At 55.5% G+C, this 21,695-nt stretch overlaps 1 protein-coding gene across 1 annotated transcript; it reads right to left on the minus strand.

Annotated features, from left to right (window-relative positions):
- Positions 1 to 1,761: 1,761 nt before the first annotated feature.
- On the minus strand, positions 1,762 to 18,507 carry TP53I11 (tumor protein p53 inducible protein 11). The gene is made up of 8 exons (XM_004387648.2): positions 18,440 to 18,507; positions 6,458 to 6,557; positions 5,524 to 5,682; positions 4,820 to 4,878; positions 4,450 to 4,498; positions 3,983 to 4,079; positions 2,397 to 2,498; positions 1,762 to 1,895 (listed from the first exon to the last, which is right to left on the minus strand). Exons 3-8 carry the CDS (start codon positions 5,650 to 5,652, stop codon positions 1,762 to 1,764), a joined length of 570 nt encoding a protein of 189 aa, XP_004387705.1. The 5' UTR covers positions 5,653 to 5,682; positions 6,458 to 6,557; positions 18,440 to 18,507.
- Between the last annotated feature and the right edge of the window lie 3,188 nt (positions 18,508 to 21,695).

Genomic DNA, 21,695 nt, shown 5'->3' on the forward strand with positions numbered 1-21,695 from the left:
AGCAGAAATGCCTGGTCATCTACTTCCAAAATTCAGCCAGTGAAAATCCTGTGGATCACAACGGTCCAATCCACACTGACCATGGGATCACCATAAGTTAGGGGCTGACTCCAGAGCAGCTAACAACTAACCTGCCTCCTCGGGTGGAATCTACCTGCCATGCCCAGCTGTTATTGGGAGGACAAATCATCCATCACCCACTGGAGGATTAGCTAGGCCTTGAAAGGCATGGCTCGGATGGGGGACTGCAGCCTGGGGCACTGCCCAACCTACAGACAGCACCTTCACCCAGTGAAGGCAGCAGGCTCCCAGCCGGCCCAGGGCTCCACCGCAGGGGGCAGTATTTTGGGTGGAGGCACACGTAAGTGGCCAGAGATGCATGCCGGGAAAGCAAGGCCCCTCCTCAGAGACCAGGTTCCCAATCCGGCTCAGCCCTGTCACCAGCAGCATAGCCTCGGGCACCCTCTGGGCTTTTCTCAGCTGTGTAACAGTGGGTGTGCCACAACCCTGTCACTGGGTGTGTGGCTGCAGGGGCCGCTGGGCACAGGGCTGGGCAGCAGAAGGTTCCCAGGAAGCCACGCAGAGGCTGAGCTGGGCAGCAGCCAGAGCTGGGCTGAACCTAAGGATCCAGCAGGGCAGCGAGTTGGGGCCTGTGGCTGCTTCTCTCTCCACACCTCTCCCCATCCCTCATGTGTGAACATGTGCTGGAGGGAAGGAGAGCACTGGAAGCAGGGACAAATGGAGACACGTGGGCAGGTGGGCATTCAGGGAGAGGCAGGGCAGGGGGTCTTCAGCTCCCAGGAAGCCAGGTGTCAGCCGAGGTTTCGGATGGGCCCTGGGATCTGGGAGGGGGCTGTACCAGGTGAACATCAGACCCTGGAGGAGATAGCAAGAGACAAGGAAACACCACGGTTCTCTTCATCTTCAAACCCCATCACTGATAGGTACACATAGGTCTGGAGTCACCTATGTCCATCTGTCTGGGAGGGCCTATGGCCGCTGGTAGGTTCTGGACCCACCAGTTGGTAGGAGGGGGCTCCTAGGGGCCTCTGGGAACCTGGGGCAGAGGTGGCACTAGAGGCAGAGCAGCCCAGAGCCAAGGAGAGCTCCTGCTGGGCCAGGCCTGGGGGTGCGGACAGGTCCCGGCCTCTGGCCCAGCTGCACAGAAAGGCCGAAAGGGATGCACCAACTCAGCCCACCCTTGCCTCCCCAGCCCACAGCTAGGCCATGGGAAGGTGTGTGTGTGTGTGTTTAGGTAAGGGAGGGCCCAGACTGAGGGGAAGGAGCACAGGGTCTGTTCTCAGGCTTTTCCAGGCATCAACAGAAGCCAGGTTCACTAGCTTCGCCAGGGGAGAGGGAGCAAGCAGTCCACAGACCTCTCTCAGAACAAACAAAGGATTCCTGGCAGGACCTCCGACTTTGCCCAACACCCCCGTGACTCAAGCCCTCTAGTCAGTGTCTGTTGAGGGGACCGGAGGCCCAGAGACTCAAGGAAAGGAGGCGTCACGTGTGGGATGGAGAACGGGTGCAGAGGCCCCATCTCTCCCCACACCAGCATCTCAAGCCCAGAAATCCCCGCATTCAGGGAGCACCTGGGCTGAGAGAAGGCATGCCCCTGCCTGCCTGGTCCTGCCCCTCCTCAGCAGGCAGGGGCAGGGCTGGGCAGGGCAGAGGTCCTTCCTGTCCTCCAGCAACCAAAGGTGACAAGAGGCCCAGCCCCACCTGCCCCGGCACCGGCAGGAGCCCTGGCCTGGCGGGCAGCTAGACTTTCTTGGGTCTTCGGCCAACTTGGTAATAGTAGTAGATGCTGATGGTGACAAAAAGGAGGCGGCTGGCCAGGAGCAGCAGGACCCCCAGGGACACAAGACCCGTCTCGGCGAGTGAGGCAGTGACCACTGTGGGAGAAAGGGCGGGGAGGGGACAAGTCAGAGGGGCCGTGCCCTCGCCCTCCACCACGGGAGGCCACGCTGAGCAGGGAGCCCTGGTGTGGCCACCTCGATGACCACACTCTCAGCCCTGCCCCCAACTCCAAGACACTGCTGTTCTGATGTCCCCACGCGGCAGGTAGTGGGGTAGAGCGTGGGGCCCAAACTGAGCATGTGTTGTTACACACCTGCCGGGTATGAAAGTGAGCAATGGGTTGGGGGAAGCGCAGGTGCATGTGGGGGGGGGGATGGTGCAGGGCCGTGGGTGCGCACGTGTCTTCAGGAAGACACAGGTACCTGCGAGCACAGGTGTGCAGGACCTGCAGGCACACAGGTGAGCTCTGACACTCAAGTCCTACCCCCATCCCCTCTCACTTCCTGCAAACTCGAATGGCCTGCGCTGGAGGCCGGGGGCACAGCTGCCTTGCTGAATCCCCCACCCCTCCCTTCCTGGCCCACCTCCACACTCACCCAAGCACTGGACTCCGAAGTAGCAGGCTTCGGTGAGCAGAGTCCACCTGATAATGACTTTCTCAGCCGTGTACAGAGCATTCCACATGATCAGGGAGATGCCTGTGGTGGGCACAGGGTGGGTGGGCTGGTGGGGGGGGCGTGGAGCAGCCCAGCCCCACCCACCTACCCCTTTGTCCTCCCCTCTGACCACTGCCAACCACTGCCGCAAGATAGCCAGGACCCCGCGCTTCCACATCCCCGCCCTGACTCACACTCCTCAAGTCAGAATTTCCCTGTCCCTGTCCCTGTCGCATTCCCTCCACGTTCAACTCTGCTGCTTCAGCCAGTCACCTCATCCCTACTCATGCCATTCCCAGCTCACTAAGGGACACCAGGCAAGTCACTTTCCCCCACTGGGACTCAGTCTCTTTATCTGTAAAATGAGAGTCCTGCGCCACAGCCAACCTGCCCAACCAAACCCAGTTCTGTGTTGACAGAGTTCATGGTTATCTGGTCCTATAGTTGTATTTTCTTTTCACAGGGATTCCTGGAGATAGTAAACCCGAGCCCATTACAGAATCACTCTAAGGAATTCCCTGGGGTGGCGGGGCATATGGACCATATTTTCTTGGTGGAAGAACGACCAACGGAACCTCTATCAGGCTAGCTTACCCAGCGTTGGCTGGCTCTGAACACCAGATATATAGATCGTTGTACGTCAACAAACCTAACCCATAACTCCAGCTCTCCCACTGTGTGGATGAAGTGCTTGAAGCTGCCCCAACCTCCACCACCCCCTGCCCCAGGGATATCTGAGCTGGCCCTTGAAGGCTGAGTAGAAGTGCAATCAGCACAAGACTGGGGAAACTTCATGTGCAAAGGCACAGAGGCCTTGTGAAACGGGACAGTGCATTGTCAGTGTGGCTGCAGTCCGGGCCCACTGGGGGTCGTGAGGGGAGGTAAGTTTGGGAACGAAGCTGGATCCACCCCACAGAGGACCCATGCCAGGCAAAGGAGCCGAAACTTTATTCTACAGGCAATGGGGAGCCACAGAATGTTTTAGAGAAGGGGAGGGGCATGACCTGTGCTGAGTTTTAAAAACTCTAATTCAACTTCCTAGCAGGCACCGTATGCAACTCAGGTTAGAGAGGAAACAGAAATGGTTCAAAAGAGAGGCTTAGGAGGCTCTGAACCCTGGCAGTAACTCGGGATGAAGATGGAGTGGGCATGAGGTGTTGTGCACACACCATGTTGTTTCTGCCTTCTCCTCTATGCTGTGAGGCTCTAGAGGGAAGAGCACGGGCTTCATTCATTTCTGTACCCCAGTGCCAGGGTGGTGCACTGCACACAGCAAGCGTTCAATAAGTGTCCCAAATGATGGCAAAGACAGAGCTCCAAACCACTGGGTGCATTCAGCCAATGGCCATAAGATGGCAGCACACACCCACAGAGACAGACTCATCGGATGATTGATGATGCATTGGGGGAGGGTGCTGCAGACTCCAGCAGGGGAAAGGAAGGGAACTTCCTGCACAGATGTAGGCTCCCCACTGGGTTCCCTCAGCTGCCCAATCCCTCCCCCAGTACCTCCCAGTCATACTCACTGAGGAGGGCGCCGCCATAAAGGCGGATGGGGGTCTTGCTGGTCACCTCGGCCCCATCAAAGACTACATCGTACAGCTGGTCAGGGAAGGCGAGGGCCTGCAGACACAGGGAGCGTACTCAGAGGGCCAGCTCTTGGAAACAGTTGGGGGCACTGTTGACAATTACCTTGGACATGTCCTTCCTCCCCCCAGGAGCCGGGCCACTGCCCTTGGGGCAGTCCAGGGTTGAGATCTTGATTGCCCCCAACCCCTCCATGCCAGGACAGAAGGCTATGCGGCTCCCCGTGAGGAAGAGAAGGGGTCAGGAAGGACCATGGACTCTAGGATGCTCCAGGCAGGGCACGAGTGGGGAGGCCACCAGAGAGCCCTGGGGGTGGGGCCTCAGCGTGATGGCAAAGCCCCAGAGAGAGGCAGGGCTGGGGGAACCAGACCCAGGGCTAGGTCACAGGGGTGGGGCGGGGGCTCACCATGATGGCAATGCCGGAGAAGAGCACAGCAGAAACAAACTGCCAGACCCTGGAGAGGGTGGAGAGGAAGGTTGCAGCCAGGCCCCTCGCTGCCGCCCCAGGACCCTCGCTGCCGCTCCAGGACCCTCGCTGCCGCCCCAGGCCCCTCGATGCTGCCTGAGGCCCCTCGATGCTGCCTCAGGCCCTGCAGACCCTCGCCTCTCTGGCCAAGTGCCCGGGATGGCTGGCTTGGGGGGAGGTTATGAGACAGGATGGAATCAAAAGGCAAGACCATCCAGGCACAAGGCAAAATGAAAATGAGGCAGGGTCTTCTGCAGCTCCCCACACACACACAACCTGGGAACCCCCCAGAACACACATAAATGCTCACCTGAGCCCCAAAGGTTCCCGAACTGCAAATTTGATTTCATTGCCCAAGACCTGGCTGATCTGTGGACACACAAGGGTCAAAGGAGCCAGGCTCAGCCTCAGCCTGCCCAGCCCCCTCATACCCTCCTGAGCCCCACCCCTGACACACTCAGAGACCTGCTTGGGTACCTCTGCTTGGCAGAGACTTGCCCAGGCTAGGGCTCCCACTGCAGTCACCCCATCTCTTTCCTCTCTTTGACCCTGAGGTTTAAAGGAAGCTGAAGACAAGGTGGCTAGGAGCGCAGGCTCAGGGGTCTGCCAGACATGGGCTTGAAACCTGGTTCTGCCACTCACTGGTGTGGCTTCAGGCAAGTCCTTTAACTTCTCTGAGCCTCACTCTCTTCCTCTATAAAATGGGGATAATTGTATCTATACTTCCCAGGGAAGTCAAAATTAAATTATGCTTGTAAAGCACTTGGCATAATACCTGGTACATAATAAGCACTCAATTCCAGTGATCTTTTGTTTTCATTATTATTGTTATTCCTCTGGCATCTCCATTAAGTTTCTAGAAAAATGAGCTAAATCCCAGGGCTCCTGCAGTGACATGGGCCTCAGCTACTCTTCTACCCCAGATGGTGGGCCAGCCAGGCCTGCCTCCCAGATTTGTATGCAGAGACAGACCCCTGGGCATGGCCAGCTCAAGGCCCCTCCACAGATGCCTACCTTGGAGCGATGCACCTCTCCATCATCATCCTCCCCGCCCACCCCAAGGATCTTCCGAGTCTTCAGGCGGCTCACGAGGTCTGTCTGGCTGTGCTTCTTCATCAGGGGTGGGGGCTGCTTGGCCGCCATCTTGTCCTGATCCCGGCCTCTGCAGAGGGGCTGAGGGGAGACACCAGCCTCAGGCCACTGGTCCTGCCCAGCTCTGAGACCTCAGGGAAAGGGCCCTATTAGCAGCGGGAGGCCAGACCCCACCTCAGGGCCTACTGGGGCCTCCTCATCAGCCTCGGGCAGCAGGATGGGAATCCAAGGTTCTAGGCTCAGCACTCAGCTCTGCAACTACTCTGCTGTGTGATGCTGGGCAAGGCACTCCCTTTTTCTGCCTCAGCTTCCTCACCTGTAAAATGGGTTGGGGCAGACGCTCCCAAAGCCCTTCTGGCTGTGTAAGCCCGTCTGGCCTAAGTGGGCCCGGCACACCCAGGGTGACAGGCCAGATGGAGCCTTACAGATGGCAGGGCAGGAGCACATGGGCCAGGAAAAGGTGTGCGGGCCTGGGTTGGGGTTGGGGTAACAAGGGGCCTGGGTCAGCAATGGCAAACAAGGCTGAGAAATAGGATAGATGCGCCCAAGCCTGAGATGGGAGTTTCTGAGTTCTGAGGTGCAGGCCACCACTGAACTTATGCCTAGACCACCCCTGCCCCCCAGTAAGCCCTCCTTCCCTCCCAGACAACCTCCTTCAAATCTGCCAGAAGGAAGGGGGGCGGTGGCTACGGGACCCAGCTCAGCTAGGGGAAGGACGGCTAAAAGTGTTGGCAGGGGTCCTGGGGAGTCCAAGAGCCCTGCCCAAGACTTGCCCCCCTCCCTGCCATTAATGCCCAGCCCCTCCACCCCACCTCACCCCAGTGTCTGCCCCACGCCAGCTGCCCCCCAGCTTCACCTTGAGCCAGATCTGGAGCACCTACTGTGTGTCAGGCACTGCACTGGGCACCAGAGATGAAGAGGTGAGCTGAGAGCCTCGCCTTCAAGCAGCGCAAAATCTATGCAATGGAGACAGGAATATAATCAGGAAAAAGACGGCACAGCAGGTAAAGGGAGAAGGGGTTTATTTAATCACAGCCACCATGCAAGCTGGATATTATTTATGCCCATTCTACAGACGAGGAAACCAAGCTCAATGACGTTTGACAGAAGGCTGGATTAAATAACAGTGGTATCCCCACCAGCGCTGGGTGCCTCCCATTCTTCCAGCATCTCATTTCCACTCACTGCCACCCCCTGGCCTGTGTGACGCAAGCAGTTTGCACTTGCCTACTAACCTAAACCCTAGTGGCGTAGTGGTTAAGAGCTATAGCTGCTAACCAAAAGGTCGGCAGTTCGAATCCACCAGGCACTCCTTGAAAACCCTATGGGGCAGTTCTACTCTGTCCTATACGGTCACTGTGAGTCAGAATTGACTCAACGGCAATGGGTTTGGTTTTTACTAACCTAAAGGTTGGCAGTTTGAACCCACTCAACAGTGCCAAGGAAGAAAGTCCTGGTGATCTGCTTCTGTAAAGATTATAGCCAAGAAAACCCTATGGGGCAGCTCTACTCTGTAATACATGGGGTCACCACGAGTCAGAATCGACTCAACGGGCAATAGGTTTACCACCCTCTGGCAAGGCAGGAAAACAATCCTCATTTGCAGACAAGGCTCAGAAATTGCCTGTCCCTTAGCCAGGAGGACCAAGCTGGGTTTGACCAGACCTCCCTGGCAAGGCCTCAGACCCAGGTGGGCTGCCCTTACTGCTGTGTGGTCCCAGGCAAGTCTTATCCTTCCAGAACCCCCAAAGGGGCTGCCAGACGCAGTGTGGAAATGTCCCCAGGCCACTGCCTGTTTTCAAACTTACCAGTGTCTTAAAACAAAATAAAGCACCCAAAGAAATAAATATCAGAACAGAGAATCAAAACTTGTAGGGTGTTTGTATTAATGCAGCTTTAGACTTTGGATAAGGAGCCCTGGTGGTGCAATGGTTAAGCTCTCGGCTGCTACCAAAAAGGTTAGAGGTTCAAACCCACCCAGCAGCTCCATGGAAGAAAAAACAAGACATGGTGATCTACTCTGTAAAGACTATAACCTAGGAAACCCTGGGGACAGTTGGACTCTGTCCTGTGGGGTCTGCTATGAGTCAGAATGGACTCGATGGCACACAAGACTTTGGATAAACTGCAGAGGTCGTATACCAGTTTGTGTTTGGAGGTTATGAGTTGGAATCGGCAACTGGTTGGGTTTTTTGAGCGTGATACCCAGCCAAATGGCCTTCCTACAACCCCCCACCGGCCCTGGCCTTAGTTCCTCATCTGTAAAATGGGGATAACTATTCCCCCCACCCTCCCACACCCCCAGGGGTACTGGGGAGAACGGGTGGTGAGGATCTGCAAGGCAGTCTTGATGCCAGCACAACACAGAGGCGCTCAGTTAACACCACTGCTCACAGCCCCCACCCCGCAGGAGCTGGCAGGGCGAAAGGTGCCAGTCATGGGTGGGGGGCGTGCCTGATCCCACCCAGGGAAGCCTGGGCTCTGTGCACAGGCCAAGCCCGGGTTTAACCGCACTGTTCTGCAAGGCCTGGGGCACTATCACAACACTCAGCTGCTTGCCACCACCTTCCCGCGTGTTCAAATAGAAACTGTAATTAGCCCAGCGTCCCTCCTGCTGCCAGGTGGACCTCTGCAGCTTCCCACGAGAGCCAGTGAGTCGCTGTGGAGAACAGGGAAGTGCCCACCACCCTCACCCACCCGCCCGTCAGCAAGGGAGGCATTGGACCTGCCTGCCCTCGTCCTTCCTCTTTGGGCTTCCCCTCTAGCTATTTCTTTTTATTTTAAAATTTACATACAGTAAAATTGACTTACTCAGTTCTAGGAATTTGATCACGTGTATAGACTCATGTAACCACCACTTCCAAATTAGTGCACAGAGCAGTTCCATCCCGTGTACTATCCCAGTCACTCCCTCCCCTCACCCCTAATCCCTGGCAACCAGTAGTCTGTTCTCTGTCACTCTAGGATCTTTTTTATTTTTTTCCAATTATGTTATATAAGTGAAATCATATGATAGATAACCTTTTGAGACTGGATTCTTTCATTCATCACAATGCCTTTGAGATTCTTCCAAGTTATTTTGTGTATCAAGAGTCCATTTTTTGGCGATTGTGAAGAGAGCTGCTGTAAACATTCACATACAGTTTTTTGTGTGATCCTAAGTCTTCATTTCTCTATGGTAAATACTCAGGTGTGGGATTGCTGGGTTGTATGGCAGGAGAAACTGTCAAATTGTTTTCCAGAGTGGCTGTACCATTTTGCATTCTCCCAGCAACGAATGAGCGTTCCAGTTCCTCCATGTCCTTGCCAACATTTGGTATGATCAGTCTTTTTATTTTAATCATTCTAATAGGTCCCCCTGACTTTTGAAGCCCTTTCTCACCCAGGTTGGCCTTGCTGCCCAATTCAGTCCTGCTTTGCCCCTTACTGGCTGCGTGACCTTTGGCAAGTCACCTCACTGCTCTGAGCCTCAGTTTCCCCATCTGAGAAATGAAGCTATAATTCTCATCTCCTAGGGACCTTGGGGCAAAATAAAAAGATAACCTTGGTCAGAGCACTCAGAGCAGCATCTGCAAATTTTAATGAAGAAATTGCCTTTAGTGAGGATCTACTGTGAGCCAAGTATCAGGGTGGTGGGACAGGGCTCCTACTCTTAAGGATCTGAGTGTGGAGGGGGAGGCTGTATTAAACACTGATTAGAGCAAGTTACTTCTCTCTGAACCGAAGAGTTCTCAACATATATGCTGCTTTCCTCTGTCTGAGGGTGTCCCCACCACCACCACACACACACAGTGCTGCCCTCTGTACCCTAGGCCTGGGCCCCTCCTCCCTCTGGCCCACAGCTGCCCACTGCAGTGCCACCAGCCTGATTGGTTGCAGAACTGGGAGTATCATGATGTCCTGGGATCCAAGAGTGGACAGGAGGGATGAGCTTTATCCATGGCCTGGCCATCAGGTATCAAGTACTGGGGCTGGAAGGCCCCCATGGTGGCCCCAACAGTGAACACATCACTCTATGGCTTCCCAAGGAGAACGGAATCTTGAACCTCATCTCCAAGGAGGAGAATCCCGGCCCCCTTCCCCCAGCCCCCCAGCACAACTAACTGCTCTGAGCACTGAGTTCTGTCCCTTCTTCACCTCCAAGACTGGGCCCTGCCTGGGGAGGGCAGGCGGGCAGCTCCAATACTCACATACCCCGCAAGCCCCTAAACAGCCCCAGCCCCAAGGCAAACCACACACACACACTTCGGGTCTGCCCATGTCCTCTCCTCCTCTCCAAGACCACTCTGGGTGTTTCTTTTTGGCCTGGCACCATGTAACCTGACAGCATCCACACACATGTGACAATGAGGATGGAAGGTGCCTCCCCCACACTGTCTCCTGCAGCCCACTCTCTGCACCATAGCCAAGCAATGGCTTTGGAGCAGTAAGGCCTGGGTTCCAATCCTGGTTCTGTCCTCTTACCAGCCGCATGGCCTTAGGCAAGTCACTGCAGCTCCCAAGCCTCAGTCTCCACCCCTGAGAAATGGGGGTGTGTGCTGGTCGATAGAGGGAATGCAGGCTGACACCTGTGGGCAAAGCACCCTGCCCACTGAGCGCCCTTCTTCTTCCACTTCCCTTTCTTTATCCAACTATGCACAATGGAAAAAGGCTGCCTGCCTGCCTGCCTGCCAGGTTGTCATGCTTCCTTTCCTGACCCGGGCTTCCTCCGGTGCCAGGCTGTGGGAGGCTGGAGCAGGTGGGGAGGAAGGCAGCCCTCCACCAGGAAGCTCACGGGGGGCAGAGGAGGGCCCCGTGTTCATGATCTTGGCATTCTGTTCTGGCTGGCCTCTCTAACCTCAACCCCCAGGATTCCCCAATTAAGCCAGCAAATCACTGTCCTTTCAAGACCAACTCCCACTTCCGAAGCTTTGCTCAAACTGGAAGGCTCTCCCTGCCACTCCACTGCCCCTACCTAAATCCTCCGAGTTCTTCAAGGCCATCTTTGCACGGCCCCTCCTTCAGGCAGCTTCCTGGGGCACAGAGCCCTCTCCCTCCTCTGGACTCATGGGCTTCAGTGTTGGTGGCCACCGGCCACATCTAGCCTTATACTCCTAATCACTTCCCAGCAACTCGATGCCAGAGACTGTGAACAGTCTGAGGGCAGGGCTGATGCCATGCTCACCGTGGATCTCCCCACTGGGCCTAGGCCTGTGCTGGGCACACAGTAGGCATTCGGTCAGCACAGTCAGGCTAAAGGAACCGGGACCTCTAATCGTACCCAGCACATTCAGAACCATGAGTGCTTATACCTGGCAGGCAGGAACCTGAGGCCCAGAGGGGGACAGGAGCTGCCCAGGCCACTCATAAGCTGGTGACACCATAGCGAGGAAGGGGCCTGACAGTCAAGCAGAGCTGGGCTTGAGTCTGGCCACCCCTATTAGTCAGGTGGCCTTGGGCAAGCAGTTTCACCCCCAGCCCTCAATAAAGTGGGAATCATACAACAGTGCTTAACTCAGGGGAGGTACAAAAGGACACCAGGAGAGTGGGTGCAAACGCTCTCTGCAAAGAGCCTGGCATATGGGGGTACCCAGAAAATGGTGGGGGTTAGAGAGCTAGAGGAGAACTAGGGGCCCCAACATCACCCCAGCCACCTCAAAACACTGGGCCAACACTAGAAAGTGCCACAAAGCTGGGATTTCTGTTGGTTTTGTTCACTGTGCCTGGAACAGCTCAACCAATATCTGTGGGCTGAATTAGTGCACTAGGGGTGGGGTGGAAGGGTGAGCGGCCCCTTGCTGGCTGAGGTCTGACTCCTGCAGTCTTCCTGCCTCCTTGTCTGCTGCAACATCTGAGGAGGCAATCTCCAAACAGCCCCACAGACAGCCAGGTGGAGGGGGCCATGACTGGACAGAGACCAAGCAAAGCTCCCAGAGGCTAACCAGACCAGGAAGTAGGGGGAGGGGGGCTTGTCAGGGTGTAGACTTGTCAAGGGGGGATGACAGAGTGGGAGGGGACATACTTAATGATTGGGCCAACCTGGGCTCAATTCCCAGGTCTTTCTCTTAATTGCTGTGTGACCTCAGGGAAATGACTTAACCTCTCTGTGCTTCTATTTCCCATTTGTGAAACCAGACTACTACTTCTACTTAGCTCACAGGGCTGTGATGGGGAATAATGAGCAATGCAGCCAAGCGGCCTAGCACGTGGTACGTGCTCCACAAAGGACAGCAACTAATAATATGAATGGGGTAGCTACACAGACAGCAGATCAGATGGGGCTGGGGTATCATGCCCATGGAGATCCTAAAGGGCCTCCCCCACCCTGCATGTAGCCTTCCCAGAAAGCCTGGTTTCCATAGAAACGGAAGGACTATAGAGCTGTCCCCGACATGGAGACTGTACCCATGAGGGCTGGCTTAGGAACCTGGCCAGCGAGTGGGGGGTGGTGGTGAGTGGGGGAGAGGGAAGGGGACTTAGGGCCCAGAGCGCCCACTGGTTGCTGAGTCTCCTGGTGATTCAGGGCGGAGTCATTGCTGCTGAGTACCGCAGCCAAGGAATCGCTTCTTTTTCAAACAAGACCCTCTGCTGCAGGTCAGCGGCCTGTCTCTCCCCATCTGTGCTGAGAGCTGTCTCCAAGGACATCTGCCCCAGAGCTGGGGGTGGTAACGGCCATGTTATCGCACCGATTTTACAGATGAAGAAACTGAGGCTCCAGTGACTTATTCAAGTGCCCCTTGAGGTAAATGGCAGGGCTAGGATTTGAACCAAGTTAACTATGTTTTAACTGGACATCCTGAGAGGAGCTGGAGAGGGGGGTGTTTGGTGAACTTGACCCCCCACGATGAACTGAGCTCTAAGCCATCTTCTCCATCATATATCCCCAAAGTAGGGGTACCTGCCTGTACTGTACGCTTTAAGGGAAGGTTTGAAACCCTCTGGCTAGGTGGCCAGCATCTTGACTCCTCCCCACAGTCCAGCCTCCGGTGGGTTAAAGCCCTGTGACTCCAGCAGGACCTGGAAGGGCTGCAGGGAGACCCATTGTTCTGTTATCACATTGGTGCAAAATAGCTGGAAATGGGGCCTGGGACAGGGCAGCACTGGGGGTGGGGGGGAGGGAGAAACGGGGCCTGGGGGCTCTGGCCGGAGATAAGGGGACAGGGTAGGGAGTGAGCCTTCTGCTCCCAACAGATGGGCTTGGGCCATGGGAGCTGGCGGGTCCAGAGCCTGCATCACACACCCTGTGGCCCCTTCTGGGGCAGTAGGATGGTCTTCCTGGGACAGCCCAGAAGCCTTTTGGACAAGATGGGGTTTAGAGACTCCCACCCAGCACCCACTTCCTGGGCCCTAAGGTAGGATGAATTCTGCATCCCAAGGGCTGTAATGGAGAGCTGGAAGGCTTGGGGTTAAAGGGACCTGTGTTCAAATCTTAGCTCTGCCATTACCAGCCCTATGCCCTGGTGGCACAATGGTTAAGCAGTTGGCTGGAACCCACCAGCCACTCCGAGGGAGAAAAGACCTGGGGATCTGCTCCCATAAAGATACAGCCTGGGAAACCCTATAGGGCAGTCCTACTCTATCCTATAAAGCAAACAAATATGTCTTTGGGCAGATTAACCTCTCTGGGGCCTCAATTCCTTCAGTTGTGAATAGGATGATAATGGGGTGTCAGGGAGGGTTACAGCTAAACCAGGAAGTCACAGGGCATAAAGGAGGCTTCTGTGTGAGTGGGGCAGCGGTAGGGGGGGTGGCGGTTCTCAGGGCACTGGCTGAGGGCAGGAGTAGAGGAGCTGGGCCTTTGGCTGCTCCTCCAGGCTTGCTTTCTGCCAGTCCTAGAGAGCGTAATTATCCTAAAAGCCGGGCCTGCTTAGTCAGACTTGTCTCTCAAACAGACCGGGAGCTGAGGAGGGCGGGGCTACGTCATCCATCCCTCTCATCATCCCAGCATCTCTGCTAGGCTCACTATCAACGCTGCTGCTGAGGGTGAGGATGACAAAGGGTAGAACCGACAGGGGAGAGGAGGGGGCACGATGTAAATCCCGTCCTCATAACTAAGCTCTAAGGTCAAGAACAGGATTCCACGCCCCATTCACAAGAATCTCCGCGAACGTGAACCTGCGGGAGGGAGGTCAGGCTCTGAGCTGGCAATGAAGTTTGCACCGAAGCAGGAGGCTGGCATGTGTGCCTGGAGTCACTGAACTGGGAGAGAGGGCAGCTGAGGGCGCGTTCAGATTCTGCCATCACTGATGAGGCATGGTCCCTCTTTGGGTCTCAGTTTCCTCACCTAAAAAATATGGGAACGTGGTCTCCAAAAAGGGCTGGATTACCCACTAAGCAGGGTACGCATGGGCCCAGTTGTGCCTTGCCACCAATCTGCAGTGCATAATTTCACCTGTCCCCATCACATCAAAGATGTGGTGAAATTGCTCACCACAGATTAGCAAGTAAATACAATTAAGCCCCTGCGTACCTTGCTCAATGCAAGCCGGTGCATACTGTGCTTACTGGTTAATCCCACCCTGTTCCAGGGCCCCTTCCAGCTCTGATATTGCTGATTTAGCTTCCAAAACCTGCTTCTCACTGGCCATACAGAAGGCCCTAGCTCAGGCTGTCCCACCCCCATGTTCCACCCCCTCTCTCTTTGCCTGGGTGACTCACGGCTTCTCGCCTTCTATCTCTGCTAGTTCTCGATCTCTTTTGAAGGCATTCAATTCCCAGAAAGGCAGAGGAAAGTCCAAACTTTCATCACAAACATCTCCAAGGCTTCAGGAACAAAACACAAACAGTCCCTGCTGCGTTGGATGGGAGTAGAGGGCAGGGCAGGGGGCAAGGAGGAGGGACATCCCCAAGTGTCTCCCCCAAGGGTCTGAAGTTGCTGCTATGTGCACGACTCGGGGGTGGGGGTGGGGGTGGGGGTCCATACCTCTGATAAGCATCCATCACTACTTAGAGGTCTTATCTGGCCCAAATGTGACTCATGGAGAACTTTTGTCCCTTAGGACCCAGGATTGGCCAGGCTCCCCTCTTTGGCTCAGTGACCAGGTCAGGGCCCTCAAGAGCAGCTGGTGTTGTCATAGGGCCGGCCTGGCTTTGGGATCCCATGGGACCAGGGCTCTCTTGAGAATTCACCCCTCCTCGGCCCCCATCCCCCACCCGCTACCTCCAAGGCTGCTGGGGAGCCTGCAGGGGGAGGAGAGGAGGGCAGGAGGGGAAGGGAGGGCAATTTCTTTAAAGGAATGCTCTCCGATTTTGAGCCAACTTTTTTAGAAGTGAGTGGTGATTTGTTTTCTGGATGCGTTGGACGAGGCGGTCAGAAGGGCCGCCGTTCTTTTCCCAGGATAGGGATGAGCCAGAACCAAAGTTCTGGACTTGTCTCCCTGGGGCTCGGGAATCTGGCTTAGTGGTTAAAGGGATGCGTTGAGACTCAGTGCTTCAGTCCTGGCTCAACCACTTACCAGGAGCCCAAGTGGCACAACTGTTAAGCACTTGGCTGCTAACTGAAAGGTGGGAGAGAAAGACCTGGCAATTTGCTCACACAGAGATTACAGCCTAGGAAACCTAGGGGGCAGTTCTACTCTGTCATATAGGGCTGCTATGAGTCGGAATCAACTCCAAGGCACATAGCCACCACTACCACCACTTACTAGTTGCATGGCAGTGACTGCTCTCTCTGTACCTCAATTTCCTCACCTGTTAAATGGGTGTAATGATGGTACCTACCTCACAAGTGAGATGATGCACAAAAAGCTCCTAGAACAGTACCTGCGAAGTAATAAATTCTCTATAAAAATTGGTCCTGTTCTTTTCAGACTAGGAGACTCAACTTCTTTGCCCCAGTTTCCCCCTTAACCAAACCAGCTCAGTACCAAGAGGGTGTTAGAAGTGGGTAGATGGAGGAAGGAAGTGGGAAAAGAGAGAACAAGGGTCACTTTGGTCAGGAAGAAGATGCTACCCCAGTGCATTACCACCCCAGCGGGCCTGGGAAGGGGACTGGGAATGGGTTTCAGGAGGAAGCCCTTTGGGACACTAAGCCCGAGCAGCTCACCTCTGTGTCCCTGGGCACCTGGGTGGGGTGCAGCCAGTGTTGCTAAAAGAAATGACTGAGAAGCAGGGTGTAGGGAAAATGTCCTGCGCCAAGAGTCAGAATATCAGGCACCTGCCCTGCCATGTGTCCTGGGGCTGTGTGTCCTGGGATCACTTATATACCATCTCTGAGCTTATCTGTAAAACTGGGGCTTCAACCCTTCCCAGCCAGCCTTGCCTCCTATCTCTTTGCCACTCCCTCATCCCACTCTAGCTGCACTGGCCTTCTTGCAGGCTCTTCAAACATACCAGTCATACTCTAGCCTCAGGGCCTTTGCACATCTACCCACACAGCTCACTCCTTCACCTCCTCAAATCTTTGTTCAAAAGCCACTTCCTCGGGGAGGCCTCCCTGACTACCATTTAAAATGGCAACGCCACCCCCAGCCTCCATCCCCCTTGACATTCAACTTTTTTCCCCTCACATCCCAATGCACTATTTAATCTGTTTACTTATTTTATTAGTTGTTCGCATCCCTCTTTAAACGTCTGCTCCATAAAGGCAAGAAGCTATTTTGTCCACAGCTGTCTCCCCAGTGCCTGGAATTACACCTGGTACTTTGCTCAACAAACCATTTTGGGCATAGCACTCACATTTTGTTCAATCAGTGAAAGTAAAGAATAGCCCCAGACTGTGTGAATATCGAGGGTTGCTGTTAATCCCATCCCACCCGGCTCCTCTCCCCAGCAGGGGCTAGCTCTCTCTTTCTCTAAGAGGTGCTGTTGTTATTGTTAGGTGCTACCTAGTAGATTTACCACTTATAAGGACCTCATGTGACAGAGTAGAGCTGCCCCATAGGGTTTTCTACGCTGTAATCTTTACAGGAGCAGATTACCAGGTCTTTCTTCCATGGAGTGACTGGTTGGGTTTGAACCACCAACCTTTTCCGTTGTACCACCAGAGCGCCTTTGGCGGAAGTGAGGCTGTCCAATAGTCAGGGGAGGGGAAGCTGAGTGTGGGGTTGGGGCCCTGGGGAGATAGGGCCAGCAGAGGGGAACCAGCAGGTGGTGACAGCCATGCCTGAGTGAAGGGGTTTTGGCTCTCAGCCCTCCACTCCAAATTTGGAAGTACTGATGAAGCTGATAACATATGAGCCAGGGTGGCTGGTTCCCAGGATGTTGGGGCCAGAAGAAACCTCAAGGTCCAGGTGGCCCATTTTACACATGGGATGAGAGGGCTGGAGAATATGCTGTGTCTTATTTATTAACAACTCAGCAAAGAAAACCTTTCCCTCCTCCCGCTGGGCTGAGTTTCTAAGAGTTTAGAGTGGGGATGTGGTTAAAGGGGTGGACATTGCCACCTCCCGGCTCTTCAACAGAACACCCCCGTGTCCCTGGGATCTGCGGGCTGCAGGAGGAGGTCGCGGGTCCCCGCTTCCCAGGTCGCCGGGAGTGGAGGCCCAAGGAGCGGCAGAGTTAGGGTGGGCATCCCTGCAGCCCGGGGGCCTTCTCCCCACAGGCTGGCCCCACCAAGAAAAGTTTGTCTGAAGGAACCCAACCAGGAAGTGAGGGGCGGTAAGGTGAACTCGGCCGTCGGCACTGGGCTTTGACGGAGCCTGGGGCTTCTCGGCCTCCACCCCGCTCCTAACGCCGCCCCGCCCCCATCTTCCGCGCAGAGAAACCCGCTCCCCCCGGGTCGCAAGGAGGCGACTGGAGCCCGGGACTGAAGGAAGAGAGGGGTGCGGGAACCCGGAGAGAGCGCCCGGCCCTGCGGGGTGCGCCGGGAGGGGGTCGCGGGTTCCGACCGCGCGTCTGCAGATCCCGGCCGCTCCCGGGTGGGTGGGGGCATTTTGCCCACGGCAGGGGACCCTAGCCCTCCCTGCACCGGGCCAGTGACCCCACACTGCCCCGTCCTACGCGCGTGGCTCGAGAGAACGGTCTCTTTCCACCTGCCTCCGCCCGGGAGCTCCGGCGCGGCCACCATTTCTGCCTGCTCCTCCCCAGCCTGGGGGCGGGGGTCTCGCCCTGTCTTGCCCCTCCCCCTCTCCAATCAGTGCCTCATCTCCCGGCTCCAGACACTAATCCATTTTTGAGACCAGAGGCTGGAGAGCTGGGGTCCCCAGGCAGGGAGCTCCGGGCTGTTGGGCGCCCACGGTCCTCCCGCCCAGTATTCCCGCCCACACGTCCCCGGGAACGTGGAGGTCGGGCCAGACTTGGGGGCAGCGGGAACTTCGCCACCTCCGTCCGCCCGCGGCTCTGCGGGGGCGGCGTGGGGAGGACTCGCGCAGTCCTCGGACCCAGACACAATGGTGGAGGAGAGGCGGGGAAGAAATAGAGGCAGAGGGGACATGGAACAGAGCGGGAGGGACAAAAGCAGACCCCAAGGAGAGGGAAACCTCTTTTCGCTCTGTTTCGCTCTATTCCTCTCTTGCTCCGAAGCAGAGAGGCAAGCCCGAGAAGGGAAGGCTGAGGGTGAAATCAACAGTGCAAGAAGGATGAGGCGGCGGAGGGGGAGTGACGGAGAAGAGAGGGAAATCGAGTCAGAGGGAAGGGCTGCGAGGGGAGAAAGCGAAGGAGAGAAAACGTGGGCTGCGGGACGACACCTAGGACAGCCAGGAAGGAGACCCCCTCGGGTCCCAGAGGATCGGCGATGCCAAGAGGTCCCGAGGCGCCCGGCTCCCGCGCACGGGATCCCCGCCGCCCCGTCCGCCTCCCCCCACCCCCGCAGTCCCTGAGGCCGCAGGAACCCCACTGGGCTGCGCTGCGCAGGCACCAGCCGGCCGGCGACGGAGGGGAAAGTGCCGGGCTCCGGAGCGGCGGCGGGAGCAGAACTTACGTGCCTAGTGCATACTGGCGCCGGGGCTGCGCGAGGCTGGCGAGCTGGGCGGACGGTCGGTTCGGGCGCCTCACATCGCGCCACCCGCGCAGGGTAGAGCCAGGCTGGACTGCGCGCGGCGCCCTACGCGGCCGGGGTGTACCCGAGTCTGGCGGCCCGCGCTGGTCCCTCCTCTCAGTGCCGCGCACAAGCCAATGGCGCGCCGTCCCCTCCCACGCGCCCGGCTGCCTCGCCCCCGAGAGTGGACGCCGGGGCTGGCAAGAGAGAGGGGCTGGGAAGACTGGACTCCCGGACTCCCCAGCCGAGGCCTTCCTGGAGACCGCCTGCGGGGGGCGCACTCATGCCCTGGAGAGGGCTCATGGGATTCAAACAGGGCAGGGAGACCTTTGCATGCTCCATGCTGCCCAGGAAGACTTTCTCGGTGAATTCGAAGGCGGCGCCCACTTCCTTCCACTATCAACACCCCCATAGGCTGACAAACCATTGTCTTAAATATCCCTGCGGTATCCTAGGGCCTAGGCCAGTGTCTAGAATGGAAGGGACTGCTTCGGCTGGTAGTTTTATCCAAGTGTGTAGTAACATAGTTACAATAATAGCGACTGTTTGCTGAGTGCCGGCGCGATGCCAGACACCGTGTGCTAAGCAAGTTACAAGTATTAACTCATCTAATTCTCCCAATTTATGAGGTCGGTATGATTGGTCCCATTGTACAGATGGTGGTCATTGTACAGATGGTAGGTCCCTGGATGGTGCTAAGTCTTCGCTTGGCTACTAACCGAAGGTTGGGGGTTAGAATCCATCCACCAGCACAGCAGAAGAAAGGCCTGGCGATCTACTTCCTTAAGATTACAGCCATTGAAAAACCTGTGGAGTGCAGTTTTACTCTGACACACCTGGTGTTGCCATGAGTCAGAGTTGACTCCACGGCCACAAGTTGGGTCACTGATGTTTGATTTCATCTAGCCTTCCGATTTACAGCCTAGGCCCACCCTTTCCTCCCTCTACTTGGTGCTATTTTGCCAAATAACATAATCCCCTCCTTTTCTCCATCTTCCACCCTAAAATCTGGCTTCAATAGATGCTGCTGTAAATTCCACTGTCACTGGGCTAGGATCTTATCTGGGTCTCCAGAATACCTGGGGGGGGGCACTTTTGACAGGCCTTTTATCTCTGCACATCCTGGGGATCCTGGGGGGTTCTCTGGGAGCTGGCCAGGCTGAAGGTGATGTCAGAAGAACCAGACTCCTATAAACAATACTCCCTTAGTCCCAAAATTGAGAGCTCATTTCAACCCTCTGTGACCAGTAATGTGCTCCCCACCCCAAAACTCACCATCGCACACCCTCCCTCCTGGAAAACTGCTTGGATCTATCTCTTCATCTTATTAGATGGTCACAATGGGGGAGGGAGGTGGCAAGCAAGGATGAGAGGGTCTATTTTACAAGCTAAATAAATAGAGCTGAGAAAGGTGAGTGGCTGCCCCAGACATCTAGGTAGGTGGGTGGGCATTTGACTCCAGGTCTGAGCTCCACTAGTTCGTTAAGGGTTAATCAAGCCCACTTTGGAACCAGATAGCTTTGATTCAAATGCAGACACTACCTTTTAGTGACTGTGTGGCCTGGGGCAAGTTACTTAACCTCTGGGTATCAAGTTTACCGATCTACAAAATGGGGTCAATCAATAGTATGAACTGCCTATGGTTCTTGGAGAGTTTTAGAGTTAATTGTAGCAGCTAATACTTATTGAATGCTGTGTGCCAGGCACTCAGAACAAGCATGCCAAGCAGACCTACCACACCCCACCCCCATACTCTAGCCGGAGCTGGACTGGGCAGGAGAGGCTGTGCCCTGTATGCAGGTGTAAACTCTTAGAATAGTGCCTGGCAGTGAGTAAGCACTCAGAGACTGTTAGCTGTCCTGATTACCAAGTTGACTAAAATCTGATCTGTAGATGCCACTGTGGCCCACAGTGCCAACAAACCTGCTTCCAGGAGCACCTGCTCAGTGATAATCAAGAATGAATGAACGAATGGAAGGCATGAGGGAGGGTGAGAGGGAGAAAGGAAAAGAGGGAAGAAGGGAGAAAGGAAGGGAGACTTCAGGATTGTTCCTAGGCTTGTTGAGTGAAGCACAGACCCAGGGTCCACCCTGACTTGGGGCTCTGCAGTAGTCTTTGCAACAGTTCAGGGCTCAGCTCACTGCCTTAAGAGAGCCGGGTCAGACTGGAATGATTAATTCATCTGTCGCCCCCTCTTCTGCCTTCCCAGCATGCAGAAGGATGCTGGGTTGCTACAGTGTCATCCCTGACTGCCCCCACTGACTTGGAGACACTATCCAGTACTTTGCTTGGTGTGACCCTAGGAACTAGAAGTAGGGTCTGGGGATGGAAGTACTAGAGAGCCTGGGCTTACATCAATAGGAGGAGCTTTATAACAATCACTCCAAAATCTCCAGCATGGAAGGGACTGCCTTAGTAGTAGTGAGCGCCCTGTCACTAGCAGCATGCAAGCAGAAGCCAGGGAAGAGTTGATGAGGGATGCTAGAGGAGGATTCTTGCATTAGGTGGTTGGTGTGGATAACCATGGAGCTCTGGGTGTCTTGATTCTGTTTTCTCAGTTTTCCAAGCCCATCCACACGGAAGTTGAGAGCACATGCTGGGCAGGGCCACCCCACCATCTTTCAGGAAAGGGGCAACCTTGACTGGGCCATTGCCTGGCAAAGTGCTGGGTGCTGGGGTCTCAGAGGTGGACAGGGACCCAGCCCCTGTCCTTTGAGAGCCCACAGCCTCCTGGGAGATGGATGTACCCTAGAGAATCAAGAGCAGTAGTGGAAGCAGCTCAAATAATAGGCAAAGCCCAGAGAAAGTGCGTGGGGAACGAGGAGGAGCTGGTTTATCCATTCATTACCCTCTGCATCCACTCCCTTTAAAGGGCCCGGCTGAGGTTATTGTTCTCTTCCTTCCTGTGCACTTATCTAAAGCGATGTGCATCCTGTTCAGTCTGGGAGTGGACAGCCCAGTAAAACCAAATGAGACTAACGAGGTACAGGAGTCCAGTGACAAGGGCCAGAAGGCAGAAGGGGACAAGGAAGCTGATGATAGGGAACCCAAGGTTGAGTAAGGTTATTGTTGATGTGTTGTGAGATTGTTAACCATCGTCACAGGACAACATTTGTAGTAACTGTTAAATGAGAAACTATTTTGTTCTGTAAGCCTTCATCTTAAGTGAGAATAACAGCACAATTGGAAGAGTGTAGTC

This window comes from Trichechus manatus, unplaced genomic scaffold (genome assembly GCF_000243295.1).
Source record: "Trichechus manatus latirostris isolate Lorelei unplaced genomic scaffold, TriManLat1.0 scaffold00191, whole genome shotgun sequence".
Taxonomy (NCBI): Eukaryota; Metazoa; Chordata; class Mammalia; order Sirenia; family Trichechidae; genus Trichechus; species Trichechus manatus.

Excerpts from the sequence above, each read along its gene's own strand:
- TP53I11 (XM_004387648.2), bottom strand. The coding sequence starts at position 5,652 with ATGGCGGCCAAGCAGCCCCCACCCCTGATGAAGAAGCACAGCCAGACA. Across the intron at positions 4,879-5,523 it reads GAGAGGTGCATCGCTCCAAG|ATCAGCCAGGTCTTGGGCAA; the intron begins GTAGGCATCTGT and ends GTGTGTCCACAG. Across the intron at positions 4,080-4,449 it reads TCTCCGGCATTGCCATCATG|GCCCTCGCCTTCCCTGACCA; the intron begins GTGAGCCCCCGC and ends CTGTGTCTGCAG.